General features: G+C 48.8%; 1 protein-coding gene across 1 annotated transcript in view; it reads right to left on the reverse strand.

Moving 5' to 3' along the window:
- DNAH8 (dynein axonemal heavy chain 8) overlaps nucleotides 1–19,389 on the reverse strand; it is a 1,853,457-nt gene that overhangs the window by 1,785,525 nt on the left and 48,543 nt on the right. The window contains exon 2 of the mRNA XM_063918852.1: nucleotides 3,573–3,969. Coding sequence (XP_063774922.1) covers nucleotides 3,573–3,956 — 384 coding nt within the window. The 5' untranslated portion in view covers nucleotides 3,957–3,969. The remainder of the gene's footprint in view (nucleotides 1–3,572; nucleotides 3,970–19,389) is intronic.

Here is a 19,389-nt window from a genome sequence, read left to right on the forward strand (position 1 = left end):
CAGGCAATAGCTGTGGACGCGTTGGTAACACCTTGGGTGTACCAGTCCGTATATGTGTTTCCTCCTCTGCCTCTCATACCAAAGGTATTGAGGATTATACGGCAAAGAGGAGTAAGACTAGTGGCTCCGGATTGGCCAAGAAGGACTTGGTACCCGGAACTTCAAGAGATGGTCACGGACGATCCGTGGCCTCTACTTCTGAGAAGGGACCTGCTTCAGCAGGGTCCTTGTCTTTTTCAAGACTTACCGCGGCTGCGTTTGACGGCATGGCGTTTGAATGCCAGATCCTAAAAGGAAAAGGCATTCCAGAAGAAGTCATTCCTACCTTGATAAAGGCAAGGAAGGAAGTCACCGCGAAGCATTATCGCCGTATTTGGCGAAAATATGTTGCGTGGTGCGAGCAGCGGAGTGCTCCGATGGAGGAATTTCAACTGGGTCGTTTTCCTACATTTCCTGCAATCAGGATTGTCTATGGGTCTCAAATTGGGATCTATTAAGGTTCAAATTTCGGCCCTATCAATATTCTTCCAAAAAGAATTGGCCTCAGTCCCTGAGGTCCAGATTTTTATCAAAGGAGTACTGCATATACAGCCTCCTGTGGTGCCTAAGGTGGCACCGTGGGATCTAAATGTAGTTTTAGATTTCCTCAAATCCAATTGGTTTGAACCACTAAAGAATGTGGATTTGAAATATCTCACATGGAAAGTGACTATGTTACTGGCCCTGGCTTCGGCCGGGAGAGTATCTGAACTGGCGGCTTTGTTTTATAAAAGCCCTTATTTAATTTTCCATTCGACATAGGGCAGAGCTGCGGACGCGTCCGCATTTTCTCCCTAAGGTGGTATCAGCGTTTCACCTGAACCAGCCTATTGTAGTGCCTGCGGCTACAGACGACTTGAAGGACTCCAAGTTGTTGGACGTTGTCAGAGCCTTAAAAATATACATTTAAAGGACGGCTGGAGTCAGAAAATCTGACTCGCTGTTTATACTGTATGCACCCAACAAGTTGGGTGCACCTGCTTCTAAGCAGTCGATTGCTCGTTGGATTTGTAACAAGATTCAACTTGTACATTCTGTGGCAGGCCTGCCACAGCCTAAATCTGTTAAGGCCCATTCCGCAAGGAAGGTGGGCTCATCTTGGGCGGCTGCCCGAGGGGTCTCGGCATTACAACTCTGCCGAGCAGCTACGTGGTCAGGGGAGAACACGTTTGTAAATTTTTACAAATTTGATACCCTGGCAAAGGAGGACCTGGAGTTCTCTCATTCGGTGCTGCAGAGTCATCCGCACTCTCCCGCCCGTTTGGGAGCTTTGGTATAATCCCCATGGTCCTTTCAGGAACCCCAGCATCCACTTAGGACGATAGAGAAAATAAGAATTTACTTACCGATAATTCTATTTCTCGGAGTCCGTAGTGGATGCTGGGCGCCCATCCCAAGTGCGGATTATCTGCAATACTTGTACATAGTTATTGTTAACTAATTCGGGTTATTGTTTAGGAAGCCATCTTTCAGAGGCTCCTCTGTTATCATACTGTTAACTGGGTTTAGATCACAAGTTGTACGGTGTGATTGGTGTGGCTGGTATGAGTCTTACCCGGGATTCAAAATCCTCCCTTATTGTGTACGCTCGTCCGGGCACAGTACCTAACTGGAGTCTGGAGGAGGGTCGTAGGGGGAGGAGCCAGTACACACCACCTGACCTGTAAAAGCTTTACTTTTGTGCCCTGTCTCCTGCGGAGCCGCTATTCCCCATGGTCCTTTCAGGAACCCCAGCATCCACTACGGACTCCGAGAAATAGAATTATCGGTAAGTAAATTCTTATTATTTGTGGTACTTGTAGTATCAGAAATATGTAACACCTCCTTCATGCCCTTAACATGTAACGTGTGGCCCTAAAGGAAAATACGTTTGTTTCTTCACCGTCGACACTGGAGTCAGTGTCCGTGAGGTAAATGGGCGTTTTTACAAGCCCCTGACGGTGTCTGAGACGCCTGGACAGGTACTAATTTGTTTGCCGGTCGTCTCATGTCGTCAACCGGCTCGCAGCGTGTTGACATGATCACGTACTTCCACAAGTAAGCCATCCATTCCGGTGTCGACTCCCTAGAGAGTGACATCACCATTACAGGCAATTTGCTCCGCCTCCTCACCAACATTTTCCTCATACATGTCGACACACACGTACCGACATACAGCACCCACACAGGGAATGCTCTGATAGAGGACAGGACCCACTAGCCCTTTGGGGAGACAGAGGGAGAGTTTGCCAGCACACACCAAAATGCTATAATTATACAGGGACAACCTTTATAAAAGTGTTCCTCCCTTATAGCATTTAATATATATTTATATCGCCAAATCAGTGCCCCCCCTCTCTGTTTTAACCCTGTTTCTGTAGTGCAGTGCAGGGGAGAGCATGGGAGCCTTCCCCTCAGCCTTTCTGTGAGGGAAAATGGCGCTGTGTGCTGAGGAGAATAAGCTCCGCCCCCTTTCCGGCGGGCTTTTTCTCCCGGTTTTTAAGAACTGGCCTGGGTTAAAATACATACATATAGCCTTAATGGCTATATGTGATGTATTTATTTTGCCAATAAGGTACTTATATTGCTGCCCAGGGCGCCCCCAGCAGCGCCCTGCACCCTCCGTGACTAGGTCAGTGAGCCGTGTGACAACAATGGCGCACAGCTGCAGTGCTGTGCGCTACCTTCATGAAGACTGTGAAGTCTTCTGCCGCCTGTTTCCGGACCTCCGTTCTGCCGTCTTCTTCAGCGTCTGTAAGGGGGATCGGCGGCGCGGCTCCGGGACGAACCCCAGGCTGACCTGTGTTCCGACTCCCTCTGGAGCTCAGTGTCCAGTAGCCTAAGATCCCAATCCATCCTGCACGCAGGTGAGTTGAAGATCTCTCCCCTAAGTCCCTCGTTGCAGTGATCCTGTTGCCAGCAGGAATCACTGAATGAAACCTAAAAAAAAAACTTTTCTAAACAGCTCTTTAAGAGAGCCACCTAGATTGCACCCTTCTCGGACGGGCACAAAAACCTAACTGAGGCTTGGAGGAGGGTCATAGGGGGAGGAGCCAGTACACACCATGTGACCTAAAAGCTTTTTTTTAGATGTGCCCTGTCTCCTGCGGAGCCCGCTATTCCCCATGGTCCTGACGGAGTCCCCAGCATCCACTAGGACGTTAGAGAAAGTTGCACTCTCTCATGGTTGGTCAAACCAATGAGGTGGCAGGCCACACCCTCTCTGCAGACTGGCCACACCGCTAACATGGGCCCCTACCACTGCATTTCCCCGGTGGTCCCTACATGCCCCAGTCTAACACTGCCCGTTACCACCCCCAAATGGTCACTTTCTGTTAATCACTCTGCAGTGCAATCACAGCACATACGCAATACAGTATGTCGATAATCACTCAATTGCAAAAACATCGGCATAGCGTACAACTCTGAATTAGGCCCTTATTGTTGTAATGAAAGTACCAATTTCACTATTTAAAAAAATCCACATTCTGGTAAAATACTCTTAAAACCATTAAAATGTTCTTGTAAATAATGTAATTTAATAATAAACAAACCTGTTTTACTTTTACATATGCCTGGAGGCTCTGGATACCATATATGCTGCGGCAATGCCTGCCAAGATTCTGTTCAACATTTGTGCTTGCAACCGAAGTTGTGGTGACACTTTGTGACTGTAATGCACTTTTAGCTTGTTCTACTATGGGGTAAGACTCATATGGTGTTCTAGACTTCCTTCTTCTAGTAGAGGGAGCTATGCTCTTTGGTTGTATTTTGTGACAAGGCCCCGTGTTGGTTATCTGTCCCGTGACTACAGGCATGACTGCTTCAGCAGTAACTCCAACCTGTACATCCATGTTTCCAGAAGTACTGGTCTCTATAATGTTAACTGTTGTTCCATCTGTACTTGGATCTCCATCAGTATTTGTTGGCAGCTCCATAGTCAATAATAAACTGAAAAACAGTTAAACAACTAGTTAGAAATCTACTATATATAAAAGTGAAAATGTGTCCTTCTGTCTGTCTTTTTATACAAATCCACAGTTTACAAGCGAAGATAGTGAAATTTGGCATATGAGCGTATTAAAACACACCAGAGGCAACTAAAAAAATAGAAATCCCTAGCACCCCTAGGGGGCGGGACAGCAGCACAGAGTATATCAGGAGACAGAATAACTCCGTAATTGCTGGACCCATGTACTCCAAAATTGGTACACATCTGCAAACAAACACTGTGGGGGGAAGACACCCCTAGGGGTGAGGCAGCAGCAATGAGTTTTTCAGCAGACAGTATAACTCTGGAATGTCTGGAGCAGTTTACACCAAACTTGGTACACATATGACTTTCACTCTGAAAAAAACACTGTGGGGGTCAGACACCCCTAGCACCCCTAGGGGTGGGACAGCAGCACAGACTATATAAGCAAATGCATGATATGTCAGTGATGAGAGGGCTGCATGTAAATTTAAAAAAAGCAGCCCAAGGTGGGTCATGGTGTGCCACCGGTGCTGCAGGCTGACCGAGGAATACAGAACTCCCAATACCTGGACCCTCAGCTGGAATATTTTCCTCAGATAAATCTGCGGCGTCAGCACTGCATGATGCAGGATCAGCCACAGATCTCCCGCCCTGTGACGCAGACATTATTGGCGAATGTAGTCCTAGGGCGTAATAGTACAATATAGCCAGACACAGTACCTGACAAAAAACCTCTGTGGAGTGTGATTGCAATGCAGATCACAAAAAGAGGACTTAAGTGGTATAAGGTGACTGAAATACACAGAGAAAAATACCAAACAGTATATCCTGTGAAACACTATATATACAGTTGTGCTCATAAGTTTACATGCCCTAGCAGAATTTGTGATATTCTGGCCATTTGTCAGAGAATATGAATGATCACTCACAAACTTTTCTTTCACTCATGGTTAGTGGTTGGGTGAAGCCATTTATTGTCAAACAACTGTGTTTACTCTTTTTAAATCATAATGACAACAGAAACTACCCAAATGACCCTGATCAAAAGTTTACATACCCTGGAGATTTTGGCCTGATAACATGCACACAAGTTGACACAAACGGATTTGAATGGCTACTAAAGGTAACCATCCTCACCTGTGATCTGTTTGCTTGTAATCAGTGTGTGTGTATAAAAGGTCAGTGAGAATCTGGACTCCTGAAAGACCCTTGCATCTTTCATCCAGTGCTGCACTGATGTGTCTGGATTCTGAGTCATGGGGAAAGCAAAAGAATTGAAAAAGGATCTGCGGGAAAAGGTAATTGAACTGTATAAAACAGGAAAGGGTTATAAAAAGATATCCAAGCAATTGAGAATGCCAATCAGCAGTGTTCAAACTCTAATTAAGAAGTGGAAAATGAGGGATTCTGTGGAAACCAAATCATGGTCAGGTAGACCAACAAAAATTTCAGCCACATCTGCCAGGAAAATTGTTCGGGATGCAAAGAAAAAAATAAGATTTTACTCACCGGTAAATCTATTTCTCGTAGTCCGTAGTGGATGCTGGGTACTCCGTAAGGACCATGGGGAATAGACGGGCTCCGCAGGAGACTGGGCACTCTTTAAAATAAGAATTTACTCACCGGTAATTCTATTTCTCGTAGTCCGTAGTGGATGCTGGGACTCCGTAAGGACCATGGGGAATAGCGGCTCCGCAGGAGACTGGGCACAACTAAAAGAAAGCTTTAGACTACTGGTGTGCACTGGCTCCTCCCACTATGACCCTCCTCCAGACTTCAGTTAGGATACTGTGCCCGGAAGAGCTGATACAATAAGGAAGGATTTTGAATCCCGGGTAAGACTCATACCAGCCACACCAATCACACCGTATAACTCGTGATACAATACCCAGTTAACAGTATGATAACAACTGAGCCTCTCAACAGATGGCTCAACAATACCCCTTTAGTTAAACAATAACTATATACAAGTATTGCAGACAATCCGCACTTGGGATGGGCGCCCAGCATACACTACGGTCTACGAGAAATAGAATTACCGGTGAGTAAATTCTTATTTTCTCTGACGTCCTGAGTGGATGCTGGGACTCCGTAAGGACCATGGGGATTATACCAAAGCTCCCAAACGGGCGGGAGAGTGCGGATGACTCTGCAGCACCGAATGGGCAAACTCTAGGTCCTCCTCAGCCAGGGTGTCAAACTTGTAGAATTTAGCAAATGTGTTTGACTCCGACCAAGTAGCTGCTCGGCAAAGTTGTAGAGCCGAGACCCCTCGGGCAGCCGCCCAAGAAGAGCCCACCTTCCTCGTGGAATGGGCTTTCACTGATTTAGGATGCGGCAGTCCAGCCGCAGAATGTGCAAGCTGAATCGTACTACAGATCCAGCGAGCAATAGTCTGCTTTGAAGCAGGTGCACCCAACTTGTTGGGCGCATACAGGATAAATAGCGAGTCAGTCTTTCTGACTCCAGCTGTCCTGGAAACATAAATTTTCAGGGCCCTGACTACGTCCAACAACTTGGAAGCCTCCAAGTCTTTAGTAGCCGCAGGCACCACGATAGGTTGGTTCAGATGAAAGGCTGATACCACCTTAGGGAAAAATTGGGGACGAGTCCTCAATTCTGCCCTATCCATATGGAAAATCATATAAGGGCTTTTACATGACAAAGCCGCCAATTCTGATACACGCCTGGCCGAAGCCAAGGCCAACAACATGACCACTTTCCACGTGAGATACTTCAATTCCACGGTTTTAAGTGGCTCAAACCAATGTGACTTTAGGAAATCCAACACCACGTTGAGATCCCAAGGTGCCACTGGAGGCACAAAAGGGGGCTGAATATGCAGCACTCCTTTAACAAAAGTTTGAACTTCAGGCAGTGAAGCCAGTTCTCTCTGGAAGAAAATCGATAGAGACGATATTTGGACCTTAATGGAACCCAATTTTAGGCCCATAGTCACCCCTGACTGTAGGAAGTGCAGGAAACGGCCCAGCTGAAATTCTTCCGTTGGGGCCTTCCTGGCCTCACACCACGCAACATATTTTCGCCATATGCGGTGATAATGGTTTGCGGTTACTTCTTTCCTAGCTTTAATCAGCGTAGGAATGACTTCCTCCGGAATGCCCTTTTCCTTCAGGATCCGGTGTTCAACCGCCATGCCGTCAAACGCAGCCGCGGTAAGTCTTGGAACAGACAGGGCCCCTGCTGCAGCAGGTCCTGTCTGAGCGGCAGAGGCCATGGGTCCTCTGAGATCATTTCCTGAAGTTCCGGGTACCAAGCTCTTCTTGGCCAATCCGGAACAATGAGTATAGTTCTTACTCCTCTTCTCCTTATTATCCTCAGTACCTTTGGTATGAGAGGAAGAGGAGGGAATACATAAACCGACCGGTACACCCACGGTGTCACTAGAGCGTCCACAGCTATCGCCTGCGGGTCTCTTGACCTGGCGCAATATTTTTCTAGCTTTTTGTTTAGGCGGGACGCCATCATGTCCACCTGTGGCCTTTCCCAACGGTTTACAATCAGTTGGAAGACTTCTGGATGAAGTCCCCTCTCTCCCGGGTGGAGGTCGTGCCTGCTGAGGAAGTCTGCTTCCCAGTTGTCCACTCCCGGAATGAACACTGCTGCCAGTGCTAACACGTGATTTTCCGCCCATCTGAGAATCCTTGTGGCTTCTGCCATCGCCGTCCTGCTTCTCGTGCCGAACTGTCAGTTTACATGGGCGACCGCCGTGATGTTGTCTGACTGGATCAGTACCGGCTGGTTTTGAAGCAGGGGTTTTGCCTGACTTAGGGCATTGTAAATGGCCCTCAGTTCCAGAATATTTATGTGCAGGGAAGTCTCCTGACTTGACCATAGTCCTTGGAAGTTTCTTCCCTGTGTGACTGCCCCCCAGCCTCGAAGGCTGGCATCCGTGGTCACCAGGACCCAGTCCTGTATGCCGAATCTGCGGCCCTCTTGAAGATGAGCACTCTGCAGCCACCACAGCAGAGACACCCAGGTCCTTGGAGACAGGGTTATCAGCCGATGCATCTGAAGATGCAATCCGGACCACTTGTCCAACAGGTCCCACTGAAAAGTTCTTGCATGGAACCTGCCGAATGGAATTGCTTCGTAGGAAGCTACCATCTTTCCCAGGATCCGCGTGCAGTGATGCACCGACACCTGTTTTGGTTTTAGGAGGCCTCTGACTAGAGATGACAGCTCCTTGGCCTTCTTCTCCGGGAGAAACACTTTTTTCTGTTCTGTGTCCAGAACCATCCCCAGGAACAGTAGACGTGTCATAGGGACCAGCTGTGACTTTGGAATATTTAGAATCCAGCCGTGCTGTTGTAGCACCTCCCGAGATAGTGCTACCCCGACCAACAATTGCTCCCTGGACCTCGCCTTTATCAGGAGATCGTCCAAGTACGGGATAATTAAAACTCCCTTCTTTCGAAGGAGTATCATCATTTCGGCCATTACCTTGGTAAAGACCCTCGGAGCCGTGGATAGACCGAACGGCAACGTCTGGAATTGGTAATGACAACCCTGTACCACAAATCTGAGGTACTCCTGGTAAGGCTGGTAAATGGGGACATGCAGGTAAGCATCCTTGATGTCCAGTGATACCATGTAATCCCCCTCGTCCAGGCTTGCAATAACCGCCCTGAGCGATTCCATCTTGAACTTGAATTTTTTTATATACGTGTTCAAGGATTTCAAATTTAAAATGGGTCTCACCGAACCGTCCGGTTTCGGTAACACAAACATTGTGGAATAGTAACCCCGTCCTTGTTGAAGTAGGGGCACCTTTACTATCACCTGTTGTGAATACAGCTTGTGAATTGCCTGTAACACTGCCTCCCTGCCTGAGGGAGTTGTTGGTAAGGCAGATTTGAGGAAACGGCAGGGGGGAGACGTCTCGAATTCCAGCTTGTACCCCTGAGATACTACTTGATAGATCCAGGGATCCACCCGTGAGCGAGCCCACTGATCGCTGAAATTTTTGAGACGGGCCCCCACCGTACCTGGCTCCGCCTGTGGAGCCCCAGCGTCATGCTGTGGACTTAGAGGAAGCGGGGGAGGACTTTTGCTCCTGGGAACTGGCTGTATACTGCAGCTTTTTCCCTCTACCTCTGCCTCTGGGCAGAAAGGACGCGCCTCTAACCCGCTTGCCTTTCTGGGGCCGAAAGGACTGTACCTGATAATACGGTGCTTTCTTTGGCTGTGAGGGAACATGGGGTAAAAATGTAGACTTCCCAGCTGTTGCTGTGGAAACGAGGTCCGAGAGACCATCCCCGAACAACTCCTCACCCTTATAAGGCAAAACTTCCATGTGCCTTTTAGAATCTGCATCTCCTGTCCACTGCCGGGTCCATAACCCTCTCCTGGCAGAAATGGACACTGCACTTATTTTAGATGCCAGCCGGCAAATATCCCTCTGTGCATCCCTCATGTATAAGAGTGCGTCTTTAATATGCTCTACGGTTAGCAATATAGTGTCCCTGTCTAGGGTATCAATATTTTCCGACAGGGAATCTGACAACGCAGCTGCAGCACTGCACATCCATGCTGAAGCAATAGCTGGTCTCAGTATAACACCTGTGTGTGTATATATAGACTTCAGGATAGCCTCCTGCTTTCTATCAGCAGATTCCTTCAGGGCGGCCGTATCCGGAGACGGTAGTGCCACCTTCTTTGACAAGCATGTGAGCGCTTTATCCACCCTAGGGGATGTTTCCCAACGTGACCTATCCTCTGGCGGGAAAGGGTACGCCATTAGTAACCTCTTAGAAATTACCAGTTTCTTATCAGGGGAAGCCCATGCTTCTTCACACACTTCATTTAATTCCTCAGATGGAGGAAAAGCAACTGGTAGTTTTTTCTCTCCAAACATAATACCCTTTTTTGTGGTACCCGGGGTAACATCAGAAATATGCAACACATTTTTCATTGCCTCAATCATATAACGTGTGGCCCTATTGGAAGTTACATTAGTCTCATCGTCGTCGACACTGGAGTCAGCATCCGTGTCGACATCTGTGTCTGCCATCTGAGGTAGCGGGCGTTTTAGAGCCCCTGATGGCTTTTGCGACGCCTAGGCAGGCACAGGCTGAGAAGCCGGCTGTCCCACATTTGGTATGTCGTCAAACCTTTTATGCAAGGAGTCGACACTGTCGCGTAATTCCTTCCACAGAACCATCCACTCAGGTGTCGACTCCGCAGGGGGTGACATCACATTTATCAGCATCTGTTCCGCCTCCACATAAGCCTCCTCATCAAACATGTCGACACAGCCGTACCGACACACCGCATACACACAGGGAATGCTCTGACAGAGGACAGGACCCCACAAAGCCCTTTGGGGAGACAGATAGAGAGTATGCCAGCACACACCAGAGCGCTATATAACACAGGGATCCCACTATAAATGAGTGTTTTTCCCTTATAGCTGCTTATATTATATATACTGCGCCTAAATTTAGTGCCCCCCCTCTCTTTTTTACCCTTATGTAGCTTGACACTGCAGGGGAGAGCCAGGGAGCGTCCTTCCAGCGGAGCTGTGAGGGAAAAATGGCGCCAGTGTGCTGAGGGAGATGGCCCCGCCCCTTTTCCGGCGGACTTCTCCCGCTTTTTCTGGAATTCTGGCAGGGGTATTTTTACACCTATATAGCCTTCCTGACTATATATGGTGTAGATTTGCCAGCCAAGGTGTCTTATATTGCCCTCAGGGCGCCCCCCCCCCAGCGCCCTGCACCCATCAGTGACCGGAGTGTGAGGTGTGCATGAGGAGCAATGGCGCACAGCTGCAGTGCTGTGCGCTACCTTGTTGAAGACAGAAGTCTTCTGCCGCCGATTTTCAGGAACACTTCTTGCTTCTGGCTCTGTAAGGGGGCCGGCGGCGCGGCTCCGGGACCGAACACCGAGGTCGGGGTCCTGTGGTCGATCCCTCTGGAGCTAATGGTGTCCAGTAGCCTAAGAAGGCCAAGCTACCACCAGTTAGGTAGGTTCGCTTCTTCTCCCCTTAGTCCCTCGCTGCAGTGAGTCTGTTGCCAGCAGATCTCACTGTAAAATAAAAAACCTAAAATATACTTTCTTTCTAGGAGCTCAGGAGAGCCCCTAGTGTGCCATCCAGCTCAGCCGGGCACAAGATTCTAACTGAAGTCTGGAGGAGGGTCATAGTGGGAGGAGCCAGTGCACACCAGTAGTCTAAAGCTTTCTTTTAGTTGTGCCCAGTCTCCTGCGGAGCCGCTATTCCCCATGGTCCTTACGGAGTCCCAGCATCCACTTAGGACGTCAGAGAAAGAAAGATTAGGTACTATACCTGGTATGCACTGGCTCCTCCCTCTATGCCCCTCCTCCAGACCTCAGTTAGGGAAACTGTGCCCGGAAGAGCTGAAACTACAAGGAAAGGATTTGGAATCCAGGGTAAGACTCATACCAGCCACACCAATCACACCGTACAACTCGTGATAACTATACCCAGTTAACAGTATGAACAACAACTGAGCCTCATTAAACTGATGGCTCAGAACAAAAAACCCTATAGTTAAGCAATAACTATATACAAGTATTGCAGAATTCCGCACTTGGGACGGGCTCCCAGCATCCACTACGGACTACGAGAAATAGATTTACCGGTGAGTAAAATCTTATTTTCTCTGACGTCCTAGTGGATGCTGGGTACTCCGTAAGGACCATGGGGATTATACCAAAGCTCCCAAACGGGCGGGAGAGTGCGGATGACTCTGCAGCACCGAATGAGCAAACTCAAGGTCCTCCTCAGCCAGGGTATCAAACTTGTAGAATTTTGCAAACGTGTTTGAACCCGACCAGGTAGCAGCTCGGCAAAGTTGTAAAGCCGAGACCCCTCGGGCAGCCGCCCAAGAAGAGACCACCTTCCTCGTGGAATGGGCTTTTACTGATTTAGGATGCGGCAGTCCAGCCGCAGAATGTGCAAGTTGAATCGTGCAACAGATCCAGCGAGCAATAGTCTGCTTAGAAGGAGCACCCAGCTTGTTGGGTGCATGCAGGATAAACAGCGAGTCAGTCTTTCTGACTCTAGCCGTCCTGGAAACATAGATTTTCAGGGCCCGGACTACGTCCAGCAACTTGGAAGCCTCCAAGTCCCAAGTAGCCGCAGGCACCACAATAGGTTGGTTCAAATGAAACGCTGATACCACCTTAGGGAGAAATTGGGGACGAGTCCTCAATTCTGCCCTGTCCATATGGAAGATCAGATAGGGGCTTTTACAGGACAAAGCCGCCAATTCTGACACCCGCCTAGCCGAAGCCAAGGCCAAAAGCATGACCACTTTCCACTTGAGATATTTCAACTCCACGGTCTGAAGTGGCTCAAACCAATGTGATTTTAGGAAATCCAACACAACGTTGAGATCCCAAGGTGCCACTGGGGGCACAAAAGGGGGCTGAATATGCAGCACTCCCTTAACAAACGTCTGAACTTCAGGCAGTGAAGCCAGTTCTTTTTGAAAGAAAATAGACAGGGCCGAAATCTGGACTTTAATGAATCCCAATTTTAGGCCCATAGTCACTCCTGACTGTAGGAAGTGCAGAAATCGACCAAGCTGAAATTCTTCTGTTGGGGCCTTCATAGCCTCACACCAAGCAACATATTTTCGCCATATGCGGTGATAATGTTTTGCTGTCACATCCTTCCTAGCTTTTATCAGCGTAGGAATGACTTCAACCGGAATGCCCTTTTCCATCAGGATCCGGCGTTCAACCGCCATGCCGTCAAACGCAGCAGCGGTAAGTCTTGGAACAGACAGGGCCCCTGCTGTAGCAGGTCCTGTCTAAGAGGCAGAGGCCAAGGGTCCTCTGAGATCATTTCTTGTAGTTCTGGGTACCAAGTCCTTCTTGGCCAATCCGGAACAATGAGTATAGTTCTTACTCTCTCTTTCTTATTATCCTCAGTACCTTTGGTATGAGAGGAAGAGGAGGGAACACATAAACCGACTGGTACACCCACGGTGTCACTAGAGCGTCCACAGCTATCGCCTGAGGGTCCCTTGACCTGGCGCAATATCTTTTTAGCTTTTTATTGAGGCGGGACGCCATCATGTCCACCTGTGGCCTTTCCCAACGATTTACAATCAGCTGGAAGACTTCTGGATGAAGTCCCCACTCTCCCGGGTGGAGGTCGTGCCTGCTGAGGAAGTCTGCTTCCCAGTTGTCCACTCCCGGAATGAACACTGCTGACAGTGCTATCACGTGATTTTCCGCCCATCGGAGAATCCTTGTGGCTTCTGCCATCGCCAGCCTGCTTCTTGTGCCGCCCTGTCGGTTTACATGGGCGACCGCCGTGATGTTGTCTGACTGAATCAGCACCGGCTGGTTTTGAAGCAGGGGTTTTGCCTGACTTAGGGCATTGTAAATGGCCCTTAGTTCCAGAATATTTATGTGTAGGGAAGCCTCCTGACTCGACCATTGTCCTTGGAAGTTTCTTCCCTGAGTGACTGCCCCCCAACCTCGGAGGCTTGCATCCGTGGTCACCAGGACCCAGTCCTGTATGCAGAATCTGCGGCCCTCGAGAAGATGAGCACTCTGCAGCCAGCACAGCAGAGACACCCTGGCCCTCGGGGACAGGGTGATCAGCCGATGCATCTGAAGATGCGATCCGGACCACTTGTCTAACAGATCCCACTTAAAGATCCTTGCATGGAACCTGCCGAATGGAATTATCTCGTAAGAAGCTACCATCTTTCCCAGGACTCGCGTGCAGTGATGCACCGACACCTGTTTTGGTTTCAGGAGGTCTCTGACCAGAGATGACAGCTCCTTGGCCTTCTCCTCCGGGAGAAAAACCTTCTTCTGTTCTGTGTCCAGAATCATACCCAGGAACAGCAGACGCGTCGTAGGAACCAGCTACGACTTTGGAATATTCAGAATCCAGCCGTGCTGTTGTAGCACTTCCTGAGATAGTGCTACTCCGACCAAAAACTGCTTCCTGGACCTCGCCTTTATAAGGAGATCGTCCAAGTACGGGATAATTATAACTCCCTTCTTTCGAAGGAGTATCATCATTTCGGCCATTACTTTGGTAAATACCCTCGGTGCCGTGGACAGACCAAACGGCAACGTATGGAATTGGTAATGGCAGTCCTGTACCACAAAAATAAGAATTTACTTACCGATAATTCTATTTCTCGGAGTCCGTAGTGGATGCTGGGGTTCCTGAAAGGACCATGGGGAATAGCGGCTCCGCAGGAGACAGGGCACAAAAGTAAAGCTTTCCGATCAGGTGGTGTGCACTGGCTCCTCCCCCTATGACCCTCCTCCAAGCCAGTTAGGTACTGTGCCCGGACGAGCGTACACAATAAGGGAGGAATTTTGAATCCCGGGTAAGACTCAATACCAGCCACACCAATCACACCGTACAACTTGTGATCTAAACCCAGTTAACAGTATGATAACAGCGGAGCCTCTGAAAAGATGGCTCAGAACAATAATAACCCGATTTTTGTAACTATGTACAAGTATTGCAGATAATCCGCACTTGGGATGGGCGCCCAGCATCCACTACGGACTCCGAGAAATAGAATTATCGGTAAGTAAATTCTTATTTTCTCTATCGTCCTAGTGGATGCTGGGGTTCCTGAAAGCACCATGGGGATTATACCAAAGCTCCCAAACGGGCGGGAGAGTGCGGATGACTCTGCAGCACCGAATGAGAGAACTCCAGGTCCTCCTTAGCCAGGGTATCAAATTTGTAGAATTTAGCAAACGTGTTTGCCCCTGACCAAGTAGCTGCTCGGCAAAGTTGTAAAGCCGAGACCCCTCGGGCAGCCGCCCAAGATGAGCCCACCTTCCTTGTGGAATGGGCATTTACATATTTTGGCTGTGGCAGGCCTGCCACAGAATGTGCAAGCTGAATTGTATTACACATCCAACTAGCAATAGTCTGCTTAGAAGCAAGAGCACCCAGTTTGTTGGGTGCATACAGGATAACAGCAAGTCAGTTTTCCTGACTCCAGCCGTCCTGGAAAATATTTTCAGGGCCCTGACAACATCTAGCAACTTGGAGTCCTCCAAGTCCCTAGTAGGTGCAAGGCACCACAATAAGCTGGTTCAGGTGAAACACTGACACCACCTTTAGGGAGAGAACTGGGGACGAGTCCGCAGCTCTGCCCTGTCCGAATGGACAAACAGATATGGGCTTTTTTGAGAAAAAACCACCAATTTGACACTCGCCTGGTCCAGGCCAGGGCCAAGAGCATGGTCACTTTTCATGTGAGATGCTTCAAATCCACAGATTTGACTGGTTTTAAACCAATGTGATTTGAGGAATCCCAGAACTACGTTGAGATCCCACAGTGCCACTGGAGGCACAAAAGGGGGTTGTATATGCAATACTCCCTTGACAAACTTCTGGACTTCAGGAACTGAAGCCAATTCTTTCTGGAAGAAAATCGACAGGGCCGAAATTTGAACCTTAATGGACCCCAATTTGAGGCCCATAGACACTCCTGTTTGCAGGAAATGCAGGAAGCGACCGAGTTGAAATTTCTTTGTGGGGCCTTCCTGGCCTCACACCACGCAACATATTTTCGCCACATGTGGTGATAATGTTGTGCGGTCACCTCCTTTCTGGCTTTGACCAGGGTAGGAATGACCTCTTCCGGAATGCCTTTTTCCCTTAGGATCCGGCTTTCCACCGCCATGCCGACAAACGCAGCTGCGGTAAGTCTTGGAACAGACATGGTACTTGCTGAAGCAAGTCCCTTCTTAGCGGCAGAGGCCATAAGACCTCTGTAAGCATCTCTTGAAGTTCCGGGTACCAAGTCCTTCTTGGCCAATCCGGAGCCATGAGTATAATTCTTACTCCTCTACGTCTTATAATTCTCAGCACCTTAGGTATGAGAAGCAGAGGAGGGAACACATACACCGACTGGTACACCCACGGTGTTACCAGAACGTCCACAGCTATTGCCTGAGGGTCTCTTGACCTGGCGCAATACCTGTCCCGTTTTTTGTTCAGACGGGACGCCATCATGTCCACCTTTGGTATTTCCCAACGGTTTACAATCATGTGGAAAAAACTTCCCGATGAAGTTTCCACTCTCCCGAGTGGAGGTCGTGCCTGCTGAGGAAGTCTGCTTCCCAGTTTCCATTCCCGGGATGAAACACTGCTGACAGTGCTATCACATGATTTTCCGCCCAGCGAAAAGTCCTTGCAGTTTTTGCCATTGCCCTCCTGCTTCTTGTGTCGCCCTGTCTGTTTACGTGGGCGACTGCCGTGATGTTTTTCCCACTGGATCAATACCGGCTGACCTTGAAGCAGAGGTCTTGCTAAGCTTAGAGCATTATAAATTTACCCTTAGCTCCAGTATATTTATGTGGAGAAAAGTCTCCAGACTTGATCACACTCCCTGGAAATTTTTTCCTTGTGTGACTGCTCCCCAGCCTCTCGGGCTGGGCTCCGTGGTCACCAGCATCCAATCCTGAATGCCGAATCTGCGGCCCTCTAGAAGATGAGCACTCTATAACCACCACAGGAGAGACACCCTTGTCCTTGGATATAGGGTTATCCGCTGATGCATCTGAAGATGCGATCCGGACCATTTGTCCAGCAGATCCCACTGAAAAGTTCTTGCGTGAAATCTGCCGAATGGAATTGCTTCGTAGGAAGCCACCATTTTTACCAGGACCCTTGTGCAATGATGCACTGTTTTTAGGAGGTTCCTGACTAGCTCGGATAACTCCCTGGCTTTCTCTTCCGGGAGAAACACCTTTTTCTGGACTGTGTCCAGAATCATCCCTAGGCACAGCAGACGTGTCGTCGGGATCAGCTGCGATTTTGGAATATTTAGAATCCACCCGTGCTGTTGTAGCAGTATCCGAGATAGTGCTACTCCGACCTCCAACTGTTCCCTGGACTATGCCCTTATCAGGAGATCGTCCAAGTAAGGGATAATTAAGACGCCTTTTCTTCGAAGAAGAATCATCATTTCGGCCATTACCTTGGTAAAGACCCGGGGTGCCGTGGACAATCCAAACGGCAGCGTCTGAAACTGATAGTGACAGTTCTGCACCACGAACCTGAGGTACCCTTAGTGAGAAGGGCAAATTTGGGACATAGAGGTAAGCATCCCTGATGTCCCGGGACACTATATAGTCCCCTTCTTCCTGGTTCGTTATCACTGCTCTGAGTGACTCCATCTTGATTTGAACCTTTGTAAGTGTTCAAAAAATTTTTTAGAATAAGTCTCACCTAGCCTTCTGGCTTCAGTACCACAATATAGTGTGGAATAATACCCCTTTTCTTGTAGTAGGAGGGGTAATTTAATTATCACCTGCTGGGAATACAGCTTGTGAATTTTTTCCCATACTGCCTCCTTGTCGGAGGGAGACCTTGGTAAAGCAGACTTCAGGAGCCTGCGAAGGGGAAACGTCTCGACATTCCAATCTGTACCCCTGGGATACTACTTGTAGGATCCAGGGGTCCTGTACGGTCTCAGCGCCATGCTGAGAACTTGTCAGAAGCGGTGGAACGCTTCTGTTCCTGGGAATGGGCTGCCTGCTGCAGTCTTCTTCCCTTTCCTCTATCCCTGGGCAGATATGATCTTATAGGGACGAAAGGACTGAGGCTGAAAAGACGGTGTCTTTTTCTGCAGAGATGTGACTTAGGGTAAAAACGGCGGATTTTCCAGCAGTTGCCGTGGCCACCAGGTCCGATGGACCGACCCCAAATAACTCCTCTTCCTTTATACGGCAATACACCTTTGTGCCGTTTGGAATCTGCATCACCTGACCACTGTCGTGTCCATAACATCTTCTGGCAGATATGGACATCGCATTTACTCTTGATGCCAGAGTGCAAATATCCCTCTGTGCATCTCGCATATATAGAAATGCATCCTTTAAATGCTCTATAGTCAATAAAATACTGTCCCTGTCAAGGGTATCAATATTTTTAGTCAGGGAATCCGACCAAGCCACCCCAGCTCTGCACATCCAGGCTGAGGCGATCGCTGGTCGCAGTATAACACCAGTATGTGTGTATATACTTTTTATGATATTTTCCAGCCTCCTGTCAGCTGGTCCTTGAGGACGGCCCTATCTATAGACGGTACCGCCACTTGTTTTGATAAGCGTGTGAGCGCCTTATCCACCCTAAGGGGTGTTTCCCAACGCGCCCTAACTTCTGGCGGGAAAGGGTATACCGCCCATAATTTTCTATCGGGGGGAACCCACGCATCATCACACACTTTATTTAATTTATCTGATTCAGGAAAAACTACGGTAGTTTTTTTCACATCCCACATAATACCCTCTTTTGTGGTACTTGTAGTATCAGAAATATGAAACACCTCCTTCATTGCCTTTAACGTGTGGCCCTAATAAGGAATACGTTTGTTTATTCACCGTCGACACTGGATTCAGTGTCCCTGTCTGTGTCTGTGTCGACCGACTAAAGTAAACGGGCGTTTTAAAACCCCTGACGGTGTTTTTGAGACGTCTGGACCGGTACTAATTGTTTGTCGGCCGTCTCATGTCGTCAACCGACCTTGCAGCGTGTTGACATTATCACGTAATTCCCTAAATAAGCCATCCATTCCGGTGTCGACTCCCTAGAGAGTGACATCACCATTACAGGCAATTGCTCCGCCTCCTCACCAACATCGTCCTCATACATGTCGACACACACGTACCGACACACAGCACACACACAGGGAATGCTCTGATAGAGGACAGGACCCACTAGCCCTTTGGAGAGACAGAGGGAGAGTTTACCAGCACACACCAAAAACGCTATAATTATATAGGGACAACCTTATATAAGTGTTTTCCCTTATAGCATCTTTTTTATATATTTCTAACGCCAAATTAGTGCCCCCCCTCTCTGTTTTAACCCTGTTTCTGTAGTGCAGTGCAGGGGAGAGCCTGGGAGCCTTCCCTCCAGCCTTTCTGTGAGGGAAAATGGCGCTGTGTGCTGAGGAGATAGGCCCCGCCCCTTTTTCGGCGGGCTCGTCTCCCGCTCTTAACGGATTCTGGCAGGGGTTAAATATCTCCATATAGCCTCCGGAGGCTATATGTGAGGTATTTTTAGCCAAAATAGGTATTCATTTGCCTCCCAGGGCGCCCCCCTCCCAGCGCCCTGCACCCTCAGTGACTGCCGTGTGAAGTGTGCTGAGAGGAAAATGGCGCACAGCTGCAGTGCTGTGCGCTACCTTTAGAAGACTGAGGAGTCTTCTGCCGCCGATTCTGGACCTCTTCTTACTTCAGCATCTGCAAGGGGGCCGGCGGCAAGGCTCCGGTGACCATCCAGGCTGTACCTGTGATCGTCCCTCTGGAGCTGATGTCCAGTAGCCAAGAAGCCAATCCATCCTGCACGCAGGTGAGTTCACTTCTTCCTAAGTCCCTCGTTGCAGTGATCCTGTTGCCAGCAG

The sequence above is a fragment of the Pseudophryne corroboree genome, chromosome 4 (assembly GCF_028390025.1).
Source record: "Pseudophryne corroboree isolate aPseCor3 chromosome 4, aPseCor3.hap2, whole genome shotgun sequence".
Lineage (NCBI taxonomy): Eukaryota > Metazoa > Chordata > Amphibia > Anura > Myobatrachidae > Pseudophryne > Pseudophryne corroboree.